The 23,555-nt window shown below is 41.6% G+C and overlaps 2 protein-coding genes and 1 pseudogene across 5 annotated transcripts; 2 read left to right on the forward strand and 1 right to left on the reverse strand.

The window, feature by feature from the left end:
- Positions 1 to 546: 546 nt before the first annotated feature.
- LOC112216933 (cell division cycle protein 123 homolog) lies at positions 547 to 9,391 on the reverse strand. Of its 2 annotated transcripts, XM_024377088.2 has the most exons (13): positions 9,246 to 9,391; positions 8,746 to 8,817; positions 8,168 to 8,228; positions 7,999 to 8,031; positions 7,790 to 7,885; positions 7,565 to 7,671; positions 3,791 to 3,842; positions 3,609 to 3,684; positions 3,315 to 3,437; positions 3,209 to 3,237; positions 2,970 to 3,098; positions 1,845 to 1,982; positions 547 to 1,481 (listed from the first exon to the last, which is right to left on the reverse strand). In XM_024377088.2, the coding sequence occupies exons 1-13, from the start codon at positions 9,317 to 9,319 to the stop codon at positions 1,425 to 1,427; spliced, it is 1,047 nt and encodes a 348-aa protein (XP_024232856.1). In that variant the 5' UTR covers positions 9,320 to 9,391; the 3' UTR covers positions 547 to 1,424. The 2 variants fall into 2 exon arrangements, with proteins under 2 accessions (XP_024232856.1, XP_042156195.1); XM_042300261.1 differs by lacking the exons at positions 547 to 1,481; positions 1,845 to 1,982 and adding an exon at positions 2,678 to 2,752.
- Positions 9,392 to 9,488: 97 nt separating this feature from the next.
- nudt5 (nudix (nucleoside diphosphate linked moiety X)-type motif 5) lies at positions 9,489 to 13,627 on the forward strand. 3 transcript variants are annotated; one of them, XM_042300262.1, is made up of 10 exons: positions 9,489 to 9,635; positions 11,107 to 11,167; positions 11,271 to 11,338; positions 11,429 to 11,478; positions 11,553 to 11,660; positions 11,794 to 11,889; positions 12,251 to 12,352; positions 12,492 to 12,500; positions 12,589 to 12,642; positions 12,792 to 13,627. In XM_042300262.1, exons 2-10 carry the CDS (start codon positions 11,117 to 11,119, stop codon positions 12,899 to 12,901), a joined length of 648 nt encoding a protein of 215 aa, XP_042156196.1. In that variant the 5' UTR covers positions 9,489 to 9,635; positions 11,107 to 11,116; the 3' UTR covers positions 12,902 to 13,627. The 3 variants fall into 3 exon arrangements, with proteins under 3 accessions (XP_042156196.1, XP_042156197.1, XP_024232857.2); XM_042300263.1 differs by having other exon boundaries at positions 9,559 to 9,665; XM_024377089.2 differs by lacking the exon at positions 9,489 to 9,635 and adding an exon at positions 10,469 to 10,760.
- Positions 13,628 to 16,263: 2,636 nt separating this feature from the next.
- Positions 16,264 to 21,094, forward strand: LOC112217180 (annotated as a pseudogene).
- Positions 21,095 to 23,555: the final 2,461 nt, after the last annotated feature.

Consider the following 23,555-nt stretch of genomic DNA (forward strand, 5'->3'; position numbering starts at 1 on the left):
TTTATCTTTTTGCATCCCCCCCCCACACACACACCACATGCAGGGGCAGTGTGCTGAAAACACAAGCCCCCGCCTCCAGGCTCAGATAATACAACACTGCAGCTCTCTGAACAATGCACTGCATCTGTATACAGGCTAGGATCTATTGGTTAACCATCAATATTCTATCCCAACAATGCTTTCCTATCACATTTTACTTACTAGGCTATACACTAGTGGTAACTATTCAAGACAAAACAGAACATCCAGGCATTCCATCCTAACAGAAATGCGTTTCACGTGAATGGTGATGTTGTTATCCCAGACCACTGTCTCTGCCCAGGACAGCTCACCATCTCCGATGGTTCTCATTTTAGGTAAACAACTCCCCCAAGTGGACCCTAATAAAAATGCACTACTCTCTTTCTCAACCTGCTGGTCTAGTCATTAGTGGAAAATTCCATTCTACTTTTTTAATCACATCTACTGTAGAGAAATGTAATAATCTACCAGTGAAAGTAGTATGCCTTCTATTTTAGTCTACACAAAAACAGATTGACAACAAAGAGCACACACCAGTAATTTATTACCCAATCAGAATACCTCTCTTTGCCAGCACATAGAAAATAAACCAATGATAAGAATCAAAACTAATTCTACAATAACATAGATAGAACTATAACGACCAGAGAGAGTAAGTAAGGAACTGGAATGTTTGAAATACTGTTTCACAGACTTCATGAGTAAACCTTTGTATTGCTATTACATACAGATGTGTGTCTAACGAAACCATCAGAAAGCACATGGAAAAGTGTGCATTTGGTGTGTGTGAAGAGAGAAAGTCCAGTGGATTAAGTCAGAAAACTCTGACCCTTTGGGTATCTCCCTCAGAAATTGCAATCCCATGATGTACCTGCTATACACACAAACTAAGACACGTCTCTTCCCCAGGACTGTATTATACATTTGAGCATTCTTTATTCCTATACACAGACTCCTGTAACAGATTCCCCTTTACCTTTACACAATGTTAAGTTACAGTATTTATATTTACATTAGACACACCAGGCCAATAGAACAGGGGCACTGCTTAGAACTCCCCTCTTAAATACACACAACCATGAGATTTAATGGGACTTTTACAGTGTTGCAGGTAGAAATGTACCGCATAGAGCGGTCATGATGCTTTTCTCCTCATTATGGTTTGTTGTTTGTTCTATTCAAAACATTTCTATCTGCAGCATTCTGGATTGGTCTAAGGTGATGACCAAAAGTGTATGGATTCCATCAGAAGATTCAAGAGCTGATAAGGACAAACCTCCATGTGTATAGTGGTTTCTGTGCTAACTGCTAACGCTAGCCTTACAGTTTTAGGGTTATTGTTATGCTAGGCTAACAGTCTGAGGGAACAGTCACCGTGTAGAGACCCTGCTCCTCAGGGGCTGTCACTGTCGTACCTCTTCCTCCACCTCTTCCTCAGAGTCCTCTTGCTGGCGTTTCTTCTGCAGCAAAGAGGGAAAGTGTGAGATTATAAAAACTAATGCCGGGCTCCCGAGTGGCGCAACGGTCTAAAGCACTGCATCTCAGTGGTTGAGGCGTCACTACAGACACCCTTGTTCGAATCCAGGCTGTATCACAACCGGCCATGATTGGGAGTCCCAGAGGGCGGCATACAATTGGCCCAGCGCCATCTGGGTTTGGGCGATGTAGGCCGTCATTATAAATAAGAATTGGTTCTTAACTGAATTGCCTCGTTAAATAAAGGTTAAATACAACATTTTAATTGTAAGATGGTTGTGGAGACTGCCACAGGGTTGTTATAAGACAATCTTAAATTGTGTGAACACCACTGCACTGGTTCTCACCAGTTTGAGGAAGTCGATGAGTTTGTATGCGTCCTCGCCAGTGGAGAGGTCCACAAAGTCCCTAGGGATCCTGTAGCTCAGAGAGGGACTGGGCTGCACCGTCACATCACTGGTGGTGTAGCGGAACACAGGGCCTTCCTACAGATACAGACGTACCACAAACTGGTGTTAACACAGGGCCTTCCTACAGATACAAACACCACAAACTGGTGTTAACACAGGGCCTTCCTACAGATACAGACGTACCACAAACTGGTGTTAACTCAGGGCCTTCCTACAGATACAGACGTACCACAAACTGGTGTTAACACAGGGCCTTCCTACAGATACAGACGTACCACAAACTGGTGTTAACACAGGGCCTTCCTACAGATACAGACGTACCACAAACTGGTGTTAACACAGGGCCTTCCTACAGATACAGACGTACCACAAACTGGTGTTAACTCAGGGCCTTCCTACAGATACAGACGTACCACAAACCGGTGTTAACACAGGGCCTTCCTACAGATACAGACGTACCACAAACTGGTGTTAACTCAGGGCCTTCCTACAGATACAGACATACCACAAACTGGTGTTAACACAGGGCCTTCCTACAGATACAGACACCACAAACTGGTGTTAACACAGGGCCTTCCTACAGATACAGACGTACCACAAACTGGTGTTAACACAGGGCCTTCCTACAGATACAGACGTACCACAAACTGGTGTTAACTCAGGGCCTTCCTACAGATGCAGACACCACAAACTGGTGTTAACACAGGGCCTTCCTACAGATACAGACACCACAAACTGGTGTTAACTCAGGGCCTTCCTACAGATACAAACACCACAAACTGGTGTTAACTCAGGGCCTTCCTACAGATACAGACACCACAAACTGGTGTTAACACAGGGCCTTCCTACAGATACAAACACCACAAACTGGTGTTAACTCAGGGCCTTCCTACAGATACAAACACCACAAACTGGTGTTAACTCAGGGCCTTCCTACAGATACAGACGCCACAAACTGGTGTTAATGGGATAATAAGCGCAGAAAGACTTTCACACATGAACAAACATACACATGCATATGCACAACAAAGCCACAGCCTGTGTCACATATTTGTCACTGACCTGCTGAGCTGTGTCACCCTCCTCTTGATTGGCTGACAGGCTGTTCCCGGAGGTAAGCTCCTCCCACGTGAACAGCAGTGAATCTGTCACCTCACCAAAGGGGTTGAGATCGATCAGCCACACCTTCCCCTGTCAAACACACACAGGGTCAAAGATGCCCATACTCATAGAAAAGCCTTGGCTACAACCAAACAGAGGCAGGAAATAATGTCTGGAAAAGTAAATGACAAAAGACTTACCCAGCTATCTCTGTAGACATCCAACACAACTGTAAAACAGAAAATATATTGCATTACTCTTATTACAATATATTCTAATTATCACACCACACTGAATCCCACTCACAGTCCTCATCCAGGAACTGATACTGGATGTGTTGGCTGAAGAACTCCTGGATGGAGTGGCAGATCTGGGCTTCCTGCTTAGAGATGTGGTGGTAGTACTGGGTATAGTCTCTCTGGGAGATCCCTGAAGAACACACACACAACTCTCAGAACAGATCTTCAGTCCACACAACAGCCCTAACGCTTGCCACACTGTCTTGGGAACAGTGCAAGTGAACACAGGCTCGCTGAATATCGCTGAGGGAGGGTGAGAGTAAATGTGAATGGTGTGTTAACCTCTTCATACAGTACTTACCAATCAGCTTGTTCTCTTTGATGAAACACCTGAACTCCCCACCAGGTAGCAGCTCACTCCACTTCCTCAGGACCAGCTGAACTCAGGGGTATAACACAACACTATTAAATAGTGGGAAGGTGTGTGTGTGTGTGTGTGTGTGTGGAAAAGAGAGTGAATGCAGGTGAGTGCGTGTTAAATACCTCATAGTTTATGGCTGGATTTGGAGAATCCTCGTCACTGCTGTGAAGGAATCTGTAGAGGGAGATTGGAACAGTGACCATTCGGTTCTAGACTCACATTAAACTCACACACTTGCATTCACACAAATACAAGCGCTTCACACACATGCACACTTAACAAATGCTCCTCATTGGCCCCTTCACAATTGAAAGTTCAGTACTAAATCAAGGCTGACTCACTGCCTGCAGTGTTTTCCACAGCGGGTAGAAAACCCATCTGTACTGAAAAAATATAAAACGCTACCATTTCAAAGATTTTGTTGAGTTACAGTTCATATAAGGATTGAAATATATTGAAATAAATTCATTATGCCCTAATCTATGGATTTCACATGACCGGGCAGGGGCGCAGCCATGGGTGGGCCTAGGATGGCATAGGATGTGGAGGTCCTGGGCTGGTGTGGCTACACATGGTCTGCGGTTGTGAAGCCGGATGGACGTGCTGCCAAATTCTCTAATATGACGTTGGAGGCGGCTTATGGTAGATAAATGAACATAAAATCATCTGGCAAAAGCTTTGGTGGACATTCCAATTGTATGCTCCCTCAAAACTTGAGACATCTGTGACACTGTGTTGTGTGACAAAACTGCACATTTTAGAGCAGCCCTTTATTGTCCCCAGCACAAGGTTCACCTGTGTAATAATCATGCTGTTTAATAATCTTGATATGCCACACCTGTCAGGTAGCTGGATTACCTTGACAAAGGATAAAATGCCCACTAACAGGGAAGCAAACAAATTTGTACACACAATTTGAGAAAAGCTTTTAGTGCACATGGAACATTTCTGGGATCTTTTATATCAGCTCATTTTCATGCAAATGACTGCCGGTATCACGGTAATTGACCGTGACTAATTGACTAGCATCTCCACTCCTCCACTCATACAAGCCGCTGATCTACATTTTAAAAAAGTATAACAAATCCATTTAAGAAAAACCATCACAATAAATCCATTATTTATTTTAGGCAGGTCTAAAGAAACATTATGATATGAAGAAAATGTGTATCTCAGAAGAACAGAATATGAGTCAGCTATCAAGCTATGCACCATGACATACGTTGCTAGTTCATTTAGCAGACAAGATATGCTTATAAGTCTTGTGCCATTATTTTAAGTAAGAAGAATATAATTTTACTTAGCTGAATAAAATAGAAAGGACATTTTTACCAAGGACGCATATAAAGTGTCTGTCAGCGTAAAAGTGAACATTTGAAACAGGCCCTATACACTAGATTTAGAGTTATTTGGCAACTTTAGTTGTGAATGACACAAACCTTAAAATGTCTTAGAAATCAAAATAAATATGGGCTCCATGATGCGACTATAGGCTATTGATGTGAGAAAGTAGCAAAAAGCTTGCCTCAGGCTTCACACGCTGTTCTCTCATCCAGTATCATCATATTTTCACCCATCAAATCCAACTTTATTGGTCGCGTACACATATTTTGCAGATATTATCGCGGGTGTAGCAAAACGCTTACAGTTAAAGTCGGAAGTTTAGATAAACTTGGGTTGGAGTCATTAAAACTCGTTTTTCAACCACTCCATTAAACTTTAGTTTTGGCAAGTCGGTTAGGATATCTACTTTGTAAACGACACAAGTCATTTTTACGAGCAATTGTTTACAGACAGATTATTTCACTGTATCACAATTCCAGTGGGTCAAAAGTTTACATACACTAAGTTGACTGTGCCTTTAAACAGCTTGGACAATTCCAGAAAACGAGATCATGGCTTTAGAAGCGTCTGACAGGCTTATTGACATCATTTGAGTCAACTGGATGTGTACCTGTGGATGTATTTCAAGGCCTACCTTCAAACTCAGTGCCTCTTTGCTTGACATCATGGGAAAATCAAAAGAAATCAGCCAAGACCTCAGAAAAAAAATTGTAGACCTCAACAAGTCTGGTTCATCCTTGGGAGCAATTTCCAAACTCCTGAAGGTACCACGTTCATCTGTACTAACAATAGTACGCAACTATAAACACCATGGGACCACGCAGCCGTCATACCGCTCAGGAAGGAGACGCGTTCTGTCTCCTAGAGATTAACGTACTTTGGTGCGAAAAGAGCAAATCAATCCCAGAACAACAGCAAAGGACCTTGTGAAGATGCTGGAGGAAACAGGTACAAAGGTATCTGTATCCACAGTAAAACAAGTCCTATATAGACATAACCTGAAAGGCCAATCAGCAAGGAAGAAGACACTGCTCCAAAACCACCAAAACCAAAATCACAAGCCTGCTATTCAGTGGAAAGGGTGTATTGAGAAAGGAAGGAGAGAGAGAGAAAAGGCACACGGTGGTGAGATATTCTGTAGTTAAAGGTATAAAAAATATAAAAAATTCCCCATTATTCAAAATCAAATTCACTATAATTGTAGTCTAACTCTGTAAGTCGCCCTGCACAATCAGTGGCCTATATGTTCTCGCCCAGACTCATGGATAGAAAGTTTGGAGAATAGCATAAGGTCCATTCAGTAGGCATAATAATACAGTCCACACTCAAAGGCAACTAGAATTTGTTTAATTTTCTAGGCTAGACCTATTATGCAACAAAGACATTAAAAATGTTATAGTGCGTAATATGCGGTAGGCTATTAGACTATGTATTGTATAAAAAGCACAAACATTTTAATTCATTTTTTGGGGTGAGCTTGGGCTCATATATATATATGGGTGTTATATATGGGTGTTTCGAATGAATCATCACCTTAGAAAGCGCTGTCCATTTTGTGATCATCACAGTGAGGTGAGTTTTAAAAGCACATACTGTTTTGATAAGTGTTTGATGTGATTTTCCATTGTATTTGCATTGATGTCAGAGTGGTTAGAGGAACAATAGAGGACTGAGCACCAGTCCATTAGGACCTGATGGAGGGACAATAGAGCCCTGAGTACCAGACCATTAGGACCTGGTGGAGGGACAATAGAGCCCTGAGTACCAGACCATTAGAACCTGATGGAGGGACAATAGAGTCCTGAGTACCAGACCATTAGAACCTGGTGGAGGGACAATAGAGTCCTGAGTACCAGACCATTAGAACCTGGTGGAGGGACAATAGAGCCCTGAGTACCAGACCATTAGGACCTGGTGGAGGGACAATAGAGCCCTGAGTACCAGACCATTAGGACCTGGTGGAGGGACAATAGAGCCCTGAGTACCAGCCCATTAGGATCTGATGGAGGGACAATAGAGCCCTGAGTACCAGACCATTCATAACTGATGGAGGGACAATAGAGTCCTGAGTACCAGGCCATTAGAACCTGCTGGAGGGACAATAGAGCCCTGAGTACCAGACCATTAGGACCTGGTGGAGGGACAATAGAGCCCTGAGTACCAGACCATTCATAACTGATGGAGGGACAATAGAGTCCTGAGGACCAGACCATTACAACCTGACGGAGGGAAAATAGAGCCCTGAGTACCAGACCATTCATAACTGATGGAGGGACAATAGAGTCCTGAGGACCAGACCATTACAACCTGACAGAGGGAAAATAGAGCCCTGAGTACCAGCCCATTAGGACCTGATGGAGGGACAATAGAGCCCTGAGTACCAGGTCATTAGGACCGGATGGTCGTTAGTGAGTTGGGTACTATCAACACATGTCCAGAGTGCATAATAGGAAATTACTGTGACTCAACGGTCATGTGGAATTTGATAATACGGTCACCGCAACAGCCCAAGTGAGAATGTGAGAGTGTGAGTGAGTGGAGGGGATTCTTACGGCTGTGTGAGGTCGTGGGTGATGAAGTCAGAGCTCTTGAAGAGCAGGAAAATATCGCTCAGACTCTGACACTGCAGGGAGCTGTTCAGAGCAATCCAGTTAGCATCCTGCAAGAGAGAAGGAAACACACACACACTTATTCACTCAAAATTACCACTCAGACAGACACACTGTGGACAGTATTTTAACCTTATATTGGTGGCGTTAGAGGGTTGTGTCTCTCACCCGCGGTGCACTCCAGTTCAGTTTGGGAAAGACACACCCACCTAGGGTGTTGATGGCCTTCAGCACTTTAGAGTTGAATTCTGGAAACTCTGGAGCCTGGAAAACAAAGCATCACAAAAGATCTTCACTGTATGCATATCATTTTACAAACTTGACAAAACTTATATGCAGATGGGTTGATCATATTTCACATTATCTACATTACTTACTGTTACAGTGGTGGTTGTCTCATCATCTGACCACTAATTTTGTTGAGAGAAGAAAATATAATCAATCAGCAAATCAAACAGCCAAGCACTGAGCATAAAGTCTGCCTTCTCAGTCTCTACTTTACTAGAGAGCCGAGATGGAGTGCACCTCTGTCTGGAGAAAAATTACCTGAATGTCTTCCTCCTCTGAGTCACTGTTGTTGGTCTGATTATGCTGAGTGTTGTTGTCCCTGGTATGAGGAGAGATTTTATCAGGGAGTATAAGGGCAATTCCATGGTAACGGAATTACGCTGAGACTAAGATTTTCCATTTTAAAATGTATACCAAACAAGAACCATTGATTTCTATAGTTTAAAAAAAAAATTGAACTCTATACACAAGGACTACTTTCAACAATTTCCATTGAAAATTCTACAAAAACACATTTACAGGAAGAACTATGCAGATACAAAGTTTGGCAACAGAATAAAACTGAGGGAGATTTTACCAAAACTATGCTACCACTTTGCATCAGCAGTTAATTTTTCTTTACTGTGTAAATTGTTCAAAGTAGTCATCGTGCAAAACGTTTTATGATTTGTTAAACTTTGAAAATCCGTTTTTTTGTTTGTTTTGGGTATACATTTTAATTTTAAAATGGGTGTCTCTCAGTAATTCCGTTAGCATGGAAATTGCCTATAAATTATAGTGTATGGGAATAGATACAGGACACTAGATGTATGTGCTTTAAGGGTAAGTATGCTTACCCTCCAGAAACTACTAGTGTTCCATCGTCCAGCAAATAATCTATTACATTCTGAGGCAGTGGGAGAATCAAACTGAAAAAGATAACACCAAACATTTGGCCTACATAACAAACTATCAGACTAGTATTGACAAAAGATAAGAGACCTGAAAACAAACAATCTCAAAGGTAGAGAGATTGATCTGATGCAATATCAATGACAATATAATCACAGAAGCATTTACACCTGGCACTTCTAACAAATTCAAATGTTTAATAACAGTAAAGGACAGGTGTGGTTTGTGAGAATTGACAATTAGCTGATAAAAGTACAGTTTGTTACAATATCAGACGCACACGGGTATCACACACACAAGTGATATCATATTGGCTAACACAGCTTGCTAGCTAAACAGACAACTATACGTTAGCTACTCAAATTATAGCACAACCAGTGTTTATTTGATAGAGACGAGATCAACAACATATCTGAGACTGTGCTGGTCAAGTTAAGGAGTTCACCTTTTGATAGTATGCTTCTTAAATATCGGATACCAGACCGAAAACTGACAATTTACAACTTGCTCCTTCTTCATACTGCAAATGATTTACCGGAAGTGAGTCCAACCACATAATAGTTCCCCTAAGAAAAGGGCGATTAATATTGGTTTCATGTAGTTTTCAACCTTTCCATAACACTAAAATTATAATGGCTTGTATTTATTATCGAGTTTTAATTTAATTATATTTCAGGTTAGGTTATCTGGAATGGTTGTAGACCTTCTCTAATGTATTGTAATATTTTACAGAAGAGGGAGATTATTTGTGCGTTGCACACGTAGGCGTGATCAATGCTTTATTTATTTTTTACTTCTTTAACTTGATTTGTGACTAAAACCACTTCATCTTCATGTGAGTACGGCACATGTATCCAATTTAGAAGTAACTATGTTTTTTATTTTATTTTAATATATTGGTATGTTTTAAGAATAGTTACATAACAGTATGCATGTGGGTTTTGGAATGAGCTAGCAGACTATGCTCCTCTCCATGGTGAAGGAAGTTTGAAGTTCATCAGAAACTTCCTTCACCATGGAGTGCAGTCTAGTTTAGTCCGCTAGAAATTAGCTTGGTAGCTAGCTAATTTAGTTGTCTGATTAATCGGGCTGTAATAGACAATTACTTGGTGTAGTATATAGCTAACTAGTTAGCAAAATTACAGCCTCAAACGAATGCCTACAAAATAGTGTGAATGTTCTTTACAAGCCAGAATGTTGAATATAATTACATTAACTTGCTATACCGGTTTTCTGTGCGGTTTGTCAAAACGATTGTTTACCCGACATTTTACTGAGCTGGTAGTTGGTTCGGTTCAGCATCGAGATAAAGTTAGTTTTATGTGGGATATTAGGTTCTCTCGTCTAACTATTTAACCAAGCATGCCATGAAATTTGTGTATTCCGAATCTAAAAAAAATGTTAAGATTGAAATTTGAATTAAAAAATGAAACAATGAAAACTTCACACACTAAAAAGTATGTAAATATTCTCCATCCACCCCGATTCAGAATGGCCCATGTAAAATGACCTAGGTGTCAAACCGAACCATATAGAGGACACAGTATAAATCATAATACCCATAAAACCTTGCAGTCAAAAGGGAAATGGTTCCAATCGTTTTTCTGCCATTAATTTTTCCCATAGGGGATTTGAGAAACACTTAAAATAAGGGCTGTGTTTTGTGTAGGTTTACCCAGGCGTGACGTTTTGATAACTGTTTAAATCTCTCTCCGACAAGATTACTTTTATCAATATAACGGATTTGTAGTCTTGCAAGAAGTCTACTTTGACTTTAACTTGCATTTTTTAATCTGAAAGTAAATAGATCCGAATACATTAATAGTCACCTTGTCCGTGAGAGATTTGCATGTTTATCAAAACGTCATGCCAGGTTAAGCCTACATGAAACAGGCCTTATTTTAAGGGATTCTAAAATGAATGGTGGAAAAAAGATTGGTACTATTTCCACAGACAACAGGTAGAGTACGTTTTTAAATGTAATTTTATTTAACATTCTGGCTTGTAAGGAACATTTACACATTTTTTCCAGGCATTTGTTTCAGGTTGTATATACCAATTACCTGTGTATTACAGCCTGATTAATCAGATTAATTAGCTAGCTGCTTCAGCCAATGCTGCTAGCAACTTTCTTGTGTTGGACAATAAAAGTTGGTCAAACTGGCCTGCGATGAAGTTTATGTATAATAAACTAAAACTATCAGCATTGTACAAAGCTCTATTAATTATGAACTCTTGCATGTAATCATTTTTTTTCTGGATTTGGGCATACAAACTAAATCCTCCATCCATTTTCCTGAGAACAGTACTGGAAAGATGAGCAGCCCTCCCAAACCGACAACCATACCTCACATTGTAAAAGAGGAGGTAGATATGATACAATATCATGCACATTGTGTGGTGTAAATGACAATATTACAAGAGTCTCTTGGTTTAGCTATATCACATTACTCAATGGTATTCTCTTCAGGTCATTGCATCTGGGAAATGGTTGAAACTTGAGAAGACCACCTATGTGGACCCTGTTGGAAACACAAGGTTTGGAACAGCTCAATGAGTTCCATAAGCGACTTTTGATAAACACTTTTTCCCCTTCTCCATTTTACAATACATTTTTTCTTTCAATAGAACTTGGGAGACTACGAAAAGGACAACCAGACAGGCCAATGCAGCAGATGGTGTGTGTACATACATTTCATACTGATGGATAAGCAGTGACATTATAGAAATTGATTCCTGAGTTATATTCCAGGTGTGGGGATCATCGCCCTCCTGAAGAGGACCCTCCACAAAGACTGCGTTGTCATGGTGAAGCAGTTCCGTCCACCAATGGGGTGCTGTACCCTAGAGTTCCCTGCAGGTGACATGGGTTTACGGTCACATCTCGAGACTCTGTTCAGACACAGTGTATGTATGCCTGTCATTGCTGTATTTTTCCTGCTGTGTTCTGATATCCATGTTTGCTGTCTGTGTGTGTTTTTGCTGTTGCTCAGGTCTGATTGACGAGGGTGAGAGTGCAGAGATTGCTGCTCTGCGAGAGCTGAAGGAGGAGACTGGTTACAAGGGGGAGGTGGTAGGAGTCACCCCAGGTAAGGTCTTATGAACACACACACACACTCTCAAAACACAGGGCAGATTATGTCCATGTACCAGTTCCATCAGCGAAGACAAATTCAATATGCCTGTGATCTTCTGAGTGGCCAGTTTTACCAATGGGAATATGAGAGTGCAGTATGATGTCAGTGACTAGTGGGGCAGTAACACACAGCAGATTACAAGTTTGAACAAATTCAATATGCCTGTGATCTTCTGAGTGGCCAGTTTTACCAATGGGAATATGAGAGTGCAGTATGATGTCAGTGACTAGTGGGGCAGTAACACACAGCAGATTACAAGTTTGAACTCCAATATGGAGTTCATCCCCCCTTTCCTCTCCTCCTGACCTCGCAGTGACCTGCTTGGACCCTGGCCTCTCTAACTGCACCACACAAATCGTCATGGTTAACATCAATGGAGACGACCTCGAAAACACCAACCCCACACAACAGCTGGGTAAGTTAGGGGTCACACTCTTGGAATGTTATGAATCTAGAACATGTTTTTTTTATTGTCAAGCTGACATGTATTGTACATGTTTTTCCTGAACTTGTTCTTATTTCTCTGCTTTCCTCTCTCTTTTACTCGTTTCCAGGTGATGGAGGTAAATATGATTTTCTTTATCACATTTTGTAATTTCACTATTAGAATAACATTGAACTAAATCTTATTATGGCATGTTTTACTTCCAGAATTTGTTGAAGTTCTTCTTCTACCTCTTGATGAATTCCAGAGGGAAATTGATGGTGAGCAACGATTTGAAGTTTCTTCTTTACAATTTTTAAGTCATAATGGAATCCAATTTGAGACAGAAAAGCATATTATTACTGTAGTTATATTCTGCTAGTGATTAGCTGAAGAGATCATATTTGCATGATCCCCCCTCCTCATACAGACCTGATGAAGAAGGAGAAGATTGTGGTGGACTCTAAGGTTTACATCTACGGCATGGGGATGTCCCAGGCCTTCTTTAAACCCAATGAACTCCGAGTGCTCAAACAGTGAGAGAAGGATGGGGAGAGAAAGTAAAGTGGAGAGTAGACTAGATGGATGGGAATAGAGGGAGAGGGTATTAGGCTGCCGACTCCTTTTTTTGTAGTCTCTGTTACACTACGAATATGGACTAAGCCAGGGACGAAACTGTCAACAGGGTGGCCATTTTGTGGCTTTAAGCTGTCATCTTGGGGATCAGGCCATGAGATTTATGGAGTGTTACCCTACAGCTTGTATTATCCAAGACCCACCGCCTTTATCAGTATCCTCTCTTTATATTGAGGTATGCGCCATACGTCCATGCACCTTTACCTGTGTGGATATTCATAATTAGATACCATATTTGTGGTTAATGTGATATTACAAGCTGTCTGATAATACAAATTGTTACACTGATTGGAATAGAATTTCTAAATGATAACTGTGATTACATACTGGAACATTCCCAACTTTCACTAACTCGACTGACTGAGCTTCACTGTAAAATAACTTTTAAAAGGTACTGTTATAATAATGTGCCTTGAAAGATGTTACTCGCAACGGCAATACTTTTGTGCATGTCAGTGCATTTATGTTGACACCCATTAGTTCACACCAATGCTCTGTTAGACCAAGGTACAGGTGTAGATGTCTCCTTACTGGTATAAAGCTGACATGCAGGTGATCCTCACATTTTATTTAGCAATTAACAGTAATTGAATTAACTTGATGTCAATAAACATGTTATTCTTAAAGCAACATGTGGGCCTACTTTTCTTTTGACTCTTTTGCTATTCTCCTACTGACATAGGTGGCGCTGTACAAGCAAAAACACATTGAACTTGATCCTAAGTAAATTCACCAAAGAAGAAGTAGCCAATAAACGCTTAGCTAGCTGTGTTATGAACAACAATGAATGCTAGACATCATATCGGTAATATGCAATAGTATTGAAAACGGTGAATGTCTTCCAGCTAAATCCACAAGTGAAATTACGGGCTATAGTTGTTTGGGTGCTCACGCTAGCATGTAGCATATACGCTAACATTTAGAGAACTTTATTTCTTTCGAAAAAGCAGGAAACGAATGATTGGACATGAGCAGGTTTTTTAAATTATTTTTTTATTATGAACACCACAAATACAGAACTATACAAACAAGAGTACATAAACCTTACAGACAGGTGTATTACATATCAAGATTAATTTTCAATTTGTTAAATACTTTTTATGGTGCGTATTGCTTTTTTGTTTTTACAGATAACATTTCAGTTCTATTTTGAAATTCTATCTTAAATAATGTGAAAAGGGGTTTGTTCTCTGCCCACTTCATTTTATGGATAAAGTATTGTTGGATCCTGTATTTTACATTATAGCCATTACCATATATATGATTGAATATTATCTGCTGTTGGCTTGTGTGGATGTATGTATGTGTTATGCAACATAGCTGACGTGAAACATTGTTAAAAGTATCAGGGCCATGGGACTTTCTCATGATGGAAAAATACAGAGAAGCATGAAGACAGGAACTGTTCAAATTAGTTGGGAGGGGGGCACATTCAGAGCGGGGTGTTGCGAGAACAAGCGGCCTTTTGTTAGATAACAGGAGCCAGGTGCGAGATAACGGTATGGAGCATGAGAGCCTGGATGTTCTTCACAAGCAAGTTACATCTATCAACAGAAGCGCCAAGAGGCGGGGACCCGCCTGAGCGCCTGCAATAGGCTGAGCAAGTTTAAACCACGCCCAGTCTCTACTTGGAACTGTCTATCACAGTATAAAGAATACTGTTTTACATACGTCTTGTCAGTTCTCTGTTCTGCCCTGCGTGGTATTACAGTGAGCCCGTATATACGAAAGTGGCATTTGCCATTTATTACTTAGCTAATAAAAAATACATAGTATAAAATCGGTGACTCATTGTTATATTTATCCTGATACCAGATTCGAATTTACGCAACCCTAACAGTATCTACCGTGAAAGATAAACAAATTAACAATGGAAGTTAAATCAGGGTCCATATAATTTGGATCAAAATAAAACATAATATCAGAGTCTTTCAAATTAACATTAATACTCGTTTCTTTTCAAATAGAATCTAACTCACTCCAAAATATTCTGACATAAGAACAGTCCCAAAATAAATGGTCAAGAGTTTCTGGGTCACAACCACAAAATACACATTTGTTAACAATAGCTATTTTAAATCTGTGTATAATAAAGGTCTTTACAGGGTAGATTCTATGAATGGGTTTATGATACTTATCTCACCTTATTAGATATACAATATTTACCAGACAACAACGAAACTTTGTTCCAGTTCACTTGTCCTAGGGCTGCATTCCAGTACATTTTAGCAGAGGGAATAGTAACACATTGACATAGTTTCCTTATATACATGTTATTACATGTAGAGTTTAAAATGTCAATTCCTTCTAATTGTATTGAGGCTACAAAATCCTCAACAGTTGTACTTGGAGTATTGTTATATTCTCATAAAAGAAGAATAGCACCTTTAGGGATAGCTCTAACAACAATTTGATTCTCAGGAGTGAATGTAACATTGTGTGTTCTCATAAATTCTGGAAAATCATATAGTTGTCCATCATTATTCAATAATTGTTTAACCCAAATAATGTTGTCAAACCAGTTCAGGAAAATTAAAGACTTGTTTTTGTATTTTTGGACATCAGCAGGTGTTCTTGAAACAACATGATGGAGTCGTCCACTATTGCCACGGCCATTGCTAGCTAGCCAACTACTGTAACTTGCTAATCCATGTCACCCATCTGTAAACTTAACTGTACGTTAATCGGTACGCATTCACCCCAGTACTGACCCAAAACACAGGACTGGTGTCATGAAGTTGTGTGTGAGAGTGTAGCTTTGATGTAGAGATGTACTCACGGCCCTGGTGATGTTTCAGGAAAAGCCAAGCGAAGGCACCTGAGCTTAGATGAGTTTCGTGAAATTAGTAGGAGGCCAGAGGGCAGCCAACACCTCACACAGCCCCACTCTGTCACTCGCAGGCACAGCAACTCAGACCCCAACCCAGGGGGTTGTACCCCACAAAGAGAAAGAGAGGTACTGTACATTTTGTGTATTTTAGTTTTTTTTTTACTCTTGAGACCTGAAGTGATGTAACATTTTGTACACATATCATTTACCTTGTCATCCCCTCCCTTTGCTCCCTCTTCTCCTCTCTTCCCTAGATCTCAGATGCGAGTGATGACCAGCAGCAGGGGATCACTCAGTTTTCCCCTGTGATCCGTGTGTTCAGGGTGTTCAGTCCTCAGAAAGCAGCCCTGTCCCAGGGCTCAGGTTCCATAACACCGAGGGACTCAATGGAGAGCTCCTCCCCTAAATGGAGACTGAGGAGGCACTAGCCACCCCTATGAAGGAGGTACCTGAGGATGAGAAGGTGGACTATCTGGAGGGGCTGACAACGGACATTTTTGGGGACGACAAGGAGTTTGAGCGCTGTTGGTCAGATCCAGACCCAACCTTTATGAATCACCATGAGGAGGCGGAGGCCCTGCCTGACGCCCTTTACTGCCTCTTGGGAAGCAGCAGAGGCCTGTCCCATCCCCAGGGTTTTGAGCCTCCTGCCTGCTGAGGACCTCTACTGTAATGTCAGCCTGGTCTGCCAACGCTGGAGGAACATTATCACCCAGTCACTGGTGAGAGCCTGGGACAGGTGGAGGACGTTAGGGTTAAAGTTATGAAGATACGCTAGTGTAAACATTTGAATAGATGTGCTGTATACATTATTTTGGGTTCGGTTGTGTCTTTGGGCCCTGGAAGAAGCTGTATTACCGCTACACGAAGAAGGAGATCGACGCCGTGAAGGAGATCAACGCCATCCTGGAAAACCATAGAATCATAAAGGACGACCAGGAGAGCATCCTCCATATGGTCGAGTAAGGACTCTTTACTTTAAACTGTTCCTTTGGGCCATTTCTGTTCATTTCTGATCTATTCTCTGTGTGTGTGTGAGTGTTTTTATTTTTATTTTCCAGGTTCATGGCCCAGTATAAGCCCAGTCAGAGGGTGAAGACTGGGGCAGTGTTACAGAGTGTGAGGACACATCGTCTGTTCCCTCAGGCTGAGGCCTGCATTACACAGACTCACAAAAAATGGAGGGTATCGAGGGGGTATGTAGCCCCACACATACTCTGTGATGGCGCTACCTTCAAACCATCAGCGTTCACAGAGTACCTCAGCGCCATGGCAACCATGCTGCTCGCCGTGAGGAGGAATGACATCAACATCAGCAACAGGTAAAGATGGAAGTAAATATAGAGATGGAAAGATGGACATGTACAAACAGATGGATAGACAGGCGGACATTAACGGTCTCTCTCTCCACCTCTGTTCTCCTTCCTCCATTCCAGGTTGCACTACATCTTCTACGTCCTTCACCTGATGGAGAACACCCTGCCCACAGCAATAACCAATCAGAGTGGGTGAGGACTGATATCTTTCTGGAAGGAAGTATTTTGAATGAATCAGTCCTAACCCGTGTCTCATGCCCAGTCCTCTTTCTCTCAGGAGAGTCCAGGTTCAGGTGACCCACAAACAGTAGATCCTCAACCACGACATCCATAGAGACCACGTACCGCCAGACCGCTACTACCAACATCATGCCACAGCTGTGTTTTTACAGAAAACAAGTTAGATATAGGGTTGGTACTTTCGCTAGCATTCTCTGAATTGTCGCTAGAGGGCACCCACTCCCTGTCAGTTCAGCTCAGTCTGTGATTCATCAGTTCAGGATGAGGATACTCTTTCTATATCGTAACAATTGTCAAATCAAACTTTGTCACATGCGCCGAATACAACAAGTGTAGACTTTACCATGAAATGCTTACTTACAAGCCCTTAACCAACAGTGCAGTTCAAGAAGAAGAAAATATTTACCAAGTAGACTAAAATAAAAAGTAATAATAAAAAGTAATACAATAAGAATAACAAAGAGGCTATATACACAGGGGGCACCGGTACCGAGTCAGTGTGCGAGGGTACAGGCTAGTTGAGGTAATCTGTACATGTAGGTGGGGGTGAAGTGACTATGCATAGGTAACAAACAGCGAATAGCAGCAGTGTTCGTTCGGGAGGCGTCAATGTAAATTGTCCGGTGGCGATTTTTATGAATTGTTCATTAGTCTAATGGCTTGGGGGTAGAAGCTGTCTTTTGGTCCTAGACTTGGCGCTCCAGTACCGCATGCTGTGCGGTAGCAGAGAAAACAGCCTATAACTTGGGTGACTGGAGTCTCTGACAATTTTATGGGCTTTCCTCTGACACCGCCTATTATATAGGTCCTGTATGGCAGGAAGCTTGGCCCCAGTGATGTACTGGGCCGTTCGCACTACCCTCTGTAGCGCCTCGGGGTCAGATGCTGAGCAGTTGCAATACCAGGTGGTGATGCAACTGGTCAGGATGCTCTCGATGGTAGAACCTAGAGGATCTGGGGACCCATGCCAAATCTTTTCAGTCTCCTGAGGGGGAAAAGGTTTTGTCATGCCCTCTTCACGACTGTCTTGGTATGTTTGGACCATGATAGTTTGTTGGTGATGTAGACACCAAGGAACTTGAGACTCTCGACCCGCTCCACTACAGCCTCGTCGATGTTAATGGGGGCCTGTTCGGCCCACCTTTTCCTGTAGTCCACGATCAGCTCCTTTGTAGAGTAGTTCAAGTGGATACACACACACGAATGGTCCACCCCATTTCACAAAAAAGCCCACATTGTGAGCTGTTGATTGTGCCCTATGTGTGAATGTTCCTTCTGTGAAGTAATGTAGGGGTTAAATGTTGTTGCTGTGTTCTAGTCACAGGGAAGACCACCACCCTAATTTGGTACTCTCAGCAGAGGCCACACCTCCACATGGCCTTCAACAAGTCTGTGGCCACCCAGGCCCAGCGCCGTTTCCCCAGCAACGTGGACTGCAGGATGGTCAACTCCATGGCTTTCGGGTCTGCTTGTCTGTCGGTCTAGACCAGTTTCTGTCCATATGTCTAGAACAGTTTTGCTCCATATGTCTGGTTGTCGTCAGTCTTTCAGTAAAGCCATTCAATCAGTTCAATCAGTCATCCAGTTGGTCATGTTCAGGTCCCTTTCCCCTCTCTCCCAGTTACCAGGAGTTGAAGACGTTGTCTAGTAACATGAAGCCCTTCTCTGTGGCCTGAGTGCTGCCTAAGGGCAGCGGGGGCTTTGTCAACGTCAAGGTGGTGACCCTGACCCTCAATGCCTACATGGCCTCGGCCGACACACACATCACCCCCAACCACGTCCCAAACACACATGGCACAGTGACCGTGCCCGACCGCAATGCAAAAAGGGTAGGTGTTATACCCAGATCCACAAAAACCTCTCCTCCCAAAGAAACATCCAACACACACATTCACACACCAGAAAACACACACTTCTCCTCTGTTTTGGTCCCATATTCACACAAACAAGTCACACACACGCAGGTCCTCTCCACAATTGAACAAACTTGCCTTTATTTTTCAGATGTTTGCGAGGGATGCCCAGAAGATCTGGGACAAAATGGTTGCCTTAGAAGTGACCAGGGAGTATGCATACCACATGAACTATGATGGTAAGCTTTTTTTCACTCCATAACATGTTTTGAATATGTCAGTGACTTCCAGGGTATCTGAAGCAGTGGCAGCTGCGGAGGCCGACTCTGGACAAGTATGATGTCCTCTTTATAGATGAGGCACAGGACTGCACTCCAGGTACACCACTGTACCACACCTGGACCAAACCTGGGTCTACATTACACCTGTACCACTCACCTGATAGCATGTCTGTTAGCAGGTCCATGATAAGTGTATGTGTGTGTCTTAGCCATCATGGACATCATGCTACCTCAGCACTGTGGGAAGATCCTGGTGGGAGACCCTCACCAGCAGATCTATACCTTCAGAGGATCAGTCAATGCCCTGAACCTGGTGGAACACACACACCTCTACTACCTCACCCAGGTACACACACTTCTTCCTCACTCAGGTATATACTCACTACACAAAAGCTCAGTGTGTGTATTGAATATGTATTCTTTCTCTTCTCTGAGCATTTGGTTTGGTTCAGAGATTGCCTACATTGGAGCCACGATTCTCCAAGTGTGTAAGAAAGTGTAGAAGATTCTGGTAGGAGGAAAACAAATCAAATCTTATTTGTCACATAGACATGGTTAGCAGATGTTAATGCGAGTGTAGCGTAATTCTTGTGCTTCTAGTTCTGACCATGCAGTAATAACCAACGAGTAATCTAACCTAACAATTTCACAACAACTACCTTATACATACAAGTGTAAAGGAATGAATAAGAGTATGTACATAAAAATATATGAATGAGTGATGGCCAAACGGCATAGGCAAGATGCAGTAGATGGTATAGAGTACAGTATATACATATATGTTACGAGAATTTTGTTCTCAACGTTCTTAAACAGAACTTCAATTAAACTACTCAGTCTGCAAACCAGAGGTTATAAGATTGTAGTTGAATGAAACAGATCCGAGTCCCAGCTTACAATAATCAGAAAGTTTATTCACGAGAGCTGTAAAAAAAATCATACAATGCACATTTGTTTAAATACCTCACATTTGGTCATCAATGCCCCTCTTCTCTAACACTATCAATACTATTTACAAGTCTTCGCATACACATTCATTGCTTATCATATCCTGCCACGTTACACAATTTACTGCAAATCTACTGGTTTCTCCCCTCCCTGGTTGGAGAGACCTCTTTTCCTGTAATCAGTTTCACAGTGGTCACAAGTTGTTGGCCACAGTTCCTAGTCTGTTAACAGTTCCTTTTTTCCTATGCACACACTGTCTCGCCTATACTGCTAAATGGCAAAGTCTTAACTTGTCCTATGCACACACATGAAAGAATTCTAGTCTTATGATTCAAATACATTTCACTCCATTATACAGTGACATGGTAGAATTATTTTAGTCATTATCTTTTCATTACCTTAAACATATAAATCATATGAATTTCTATTATATCAATATGAGATGAGTAATGTAGGGTATGAAAACATTATATAAAGTGGCATTGTTTAAAGTGGCTGGTGATACATTTAATTACATCAAGATGCAGTAGATGGTGAGTGAAGGAACACAGGACTCTAATGACAGTTAAAGGCCTGGTGCAGTCAGATCCTTTTTTCCTGTGTTTTGTATCATATTGTACAACAGCTGATATTTTACAGCCAACACTGTAAAAGTGGCCATTTTTTAAAATCTGTGTTATTTCCTGGCCCACTACATTAACGTTGGTTTCCTGGCCCACTACATTAACGTTGGTTTCCTGGCCCACTACATTAACGTTGGTTTCCTGGCCCACTACATTAACGTTGGTTTCCTGGCCCAATACATTAACGTTGGTTTCCTGGCCCACTACATTAACGTTGGTTTCCTGGCCCACTACGTTAACGTTGGTTTCCTGGCCCACTACGTTAACGTTGGTTTCCTGGCCCACTACGTTAACGTTGGTTTCCTGGCCCACTACGTTCAATTTGGTCGTACTGAGATACGGATTAAAAGATTCCTCAATCTGCCATTGGCAACCATTCAAATTATCCTCAAGGTTGCCTCGTCCAATCTTGTTCATTCTCTTAAATGAAATACCATGTCCGTTTTCTCATTAGCTGGGAATGTTGTTTGAAATGTCCAATGCAACATGCTAGTTTATTTGGTACACCCATCTAATACCTGGTCGGACCTCCCTTTGCCTCCAGAACAGCCTGAATTCTTCAGGGAATTTAAACATTGCTCACTTGGTATCAAGGGACCAAGGGACAAGGGACCTAATGTGTGCAAGGAAAACATTACCCACACCATTATACCACCGCCACCAACCGGTACTGTTGATACCAGGCACTATCGGGCCAAATCCTGACTCAGCCATCAGCATGACACAACAGGAACCTGGATTCGTCAGACCAGGTGATGTTTTTCCACTCCTCAATTGTCCACTGTTGGTGATTGTGTGCCCACAAAAGCCATTTCTTTTTTCTGAGATACTGGAACCGGCACGCCTGGCACTAACGATCATACCACGCTCAGTCTCTTAGGTCACTCGTTTTGCACATTCTAACATTCAATCGAACAGTAACTGAATGCCGCAATGACTGTCTGCCTATTTTATGTCACAAGCCAAGGCCACTCATCTCACTGTCTGTAGGAGCAAACCATTTTCATGAACGGGGTTAATCATAAACTGATTAACAACGTTTGGACAGGGGCTATAATCCAAATTTAAACTGTGTCCTTATTGCTTGAATTCAGGTTTGGCTGCACTGCTTTTAATGGGGAAAGATTGCTTCTGTGATTTTTGTTGATAACATCACTTTACCGGGTGGAGTTTTGGCTTGCCTGGTAACATCACCATGCTGTATACATTAATATAATAACAAATAGAGTTCCAAACCTCTCGGCTAATAACAGCTAGTTTTCAGATGACATATCCCTCCCATTAGACCCCTCTGCTCGGGGATTGATCCACACTGGTTAATTAATGCACCGCTTTGGTGCCCTTCCCTCCCAACTCGGACAGCAACATTCTTGCTTGAAAAAATATTTATTTGCTAAAAAGGTATTTGTTTCTTCGTGACCATTTTTATGTAAAACTATTATAGTAAGGACTCAATTGTTACCCAGAAATTATTTGAAATAAGAATGGCTACATTGGACCTTTTTAAAGGAAATTACGATGCGTTAAGTAGGATGCAAGACTTCGCGCCCACACCTTCACACACAACATCTTCGCTTGGGTTCAATTTTTGTTCTTAGAGCGTTGTAGGTATGGGACCAAAACAAAGGAGTTTAGCTTCGCGCTTTATCGCTCTAAGTTGTCGCTGAAAGTGACCCACAATGTTGACTTCGTGCACGTACTTCATATTGCTAGGTCTAAAGTTGATTTTCTGAATGATGTAAACATGCCCGTAAAATATTCATGGTGTTCCATGACTACTGTGTTCTTATTTTGTTAATTTCGTTCTGTTTAGATCAGTTTGTTTTAAAGGGAAGATTGCAGAATTAAGATGCTATTAAACATTCTGATTTGTTTCATCCTTCAAACAAAGTCACAATAAAACATCACGTTACATTTGTATTTTTTGATATTTTACTTGACCGAAGATATGTCGGAAAAGTGACCTAAAGGGGAGCACTACACGAGTAGGTGTGAAGCCACTGTTCACATAAGACGGTGAAGACCGACATCATACGGATGTGAGTCCTATTGTGTTACAATTGTTTTTTGTGTGTTTTTTTGTGTGTTATTCCAGCCAGTTGGGCCTTTTGTATCTGAAAGAAAGATACAAAAGGCCAGTTAAACAACCCTACCTTGTCACAACACAACTGATTGGCTTAAACAGATTAAGAAGGAAATAAATTCCACAAAGTAACTTAACAAGGCACACCTGTTAATTGAAATACATTCCAGGTGACTACTTCATGAAGCTGGTTGAGAGAATGCCAAGAGTGCAAAGCTGTCATCAAGGCAAAGGGTAGCTACTTTGCAGAATCTCAAATATAAAATATATTTTGATTTGATGAACACTATTTTGGTTACTACATGATTCCATGTGTGTTATTTCATAGTTTTGATGTCCCCAGTCTTCACTATTATTCTACAATGTAATAAATAGTAAAAATAA

This window comes from Oncorhynchus tshawytscha, linkage group LG17 (assembly GCF_018296145.1).
Source record: "Oncorhynchus tshawytscha isolate Ot180627B linkage group LG17, Otsh_v2.0, whole genome shotgun sequence".
NCBI classification, from domain to species: Eukaryota; Metazoa; Chordata; class Actinopteri; order Salmoniformes; family Salmonidae; genus Oncorhynchus; species Oncorhynchus tshawytscha.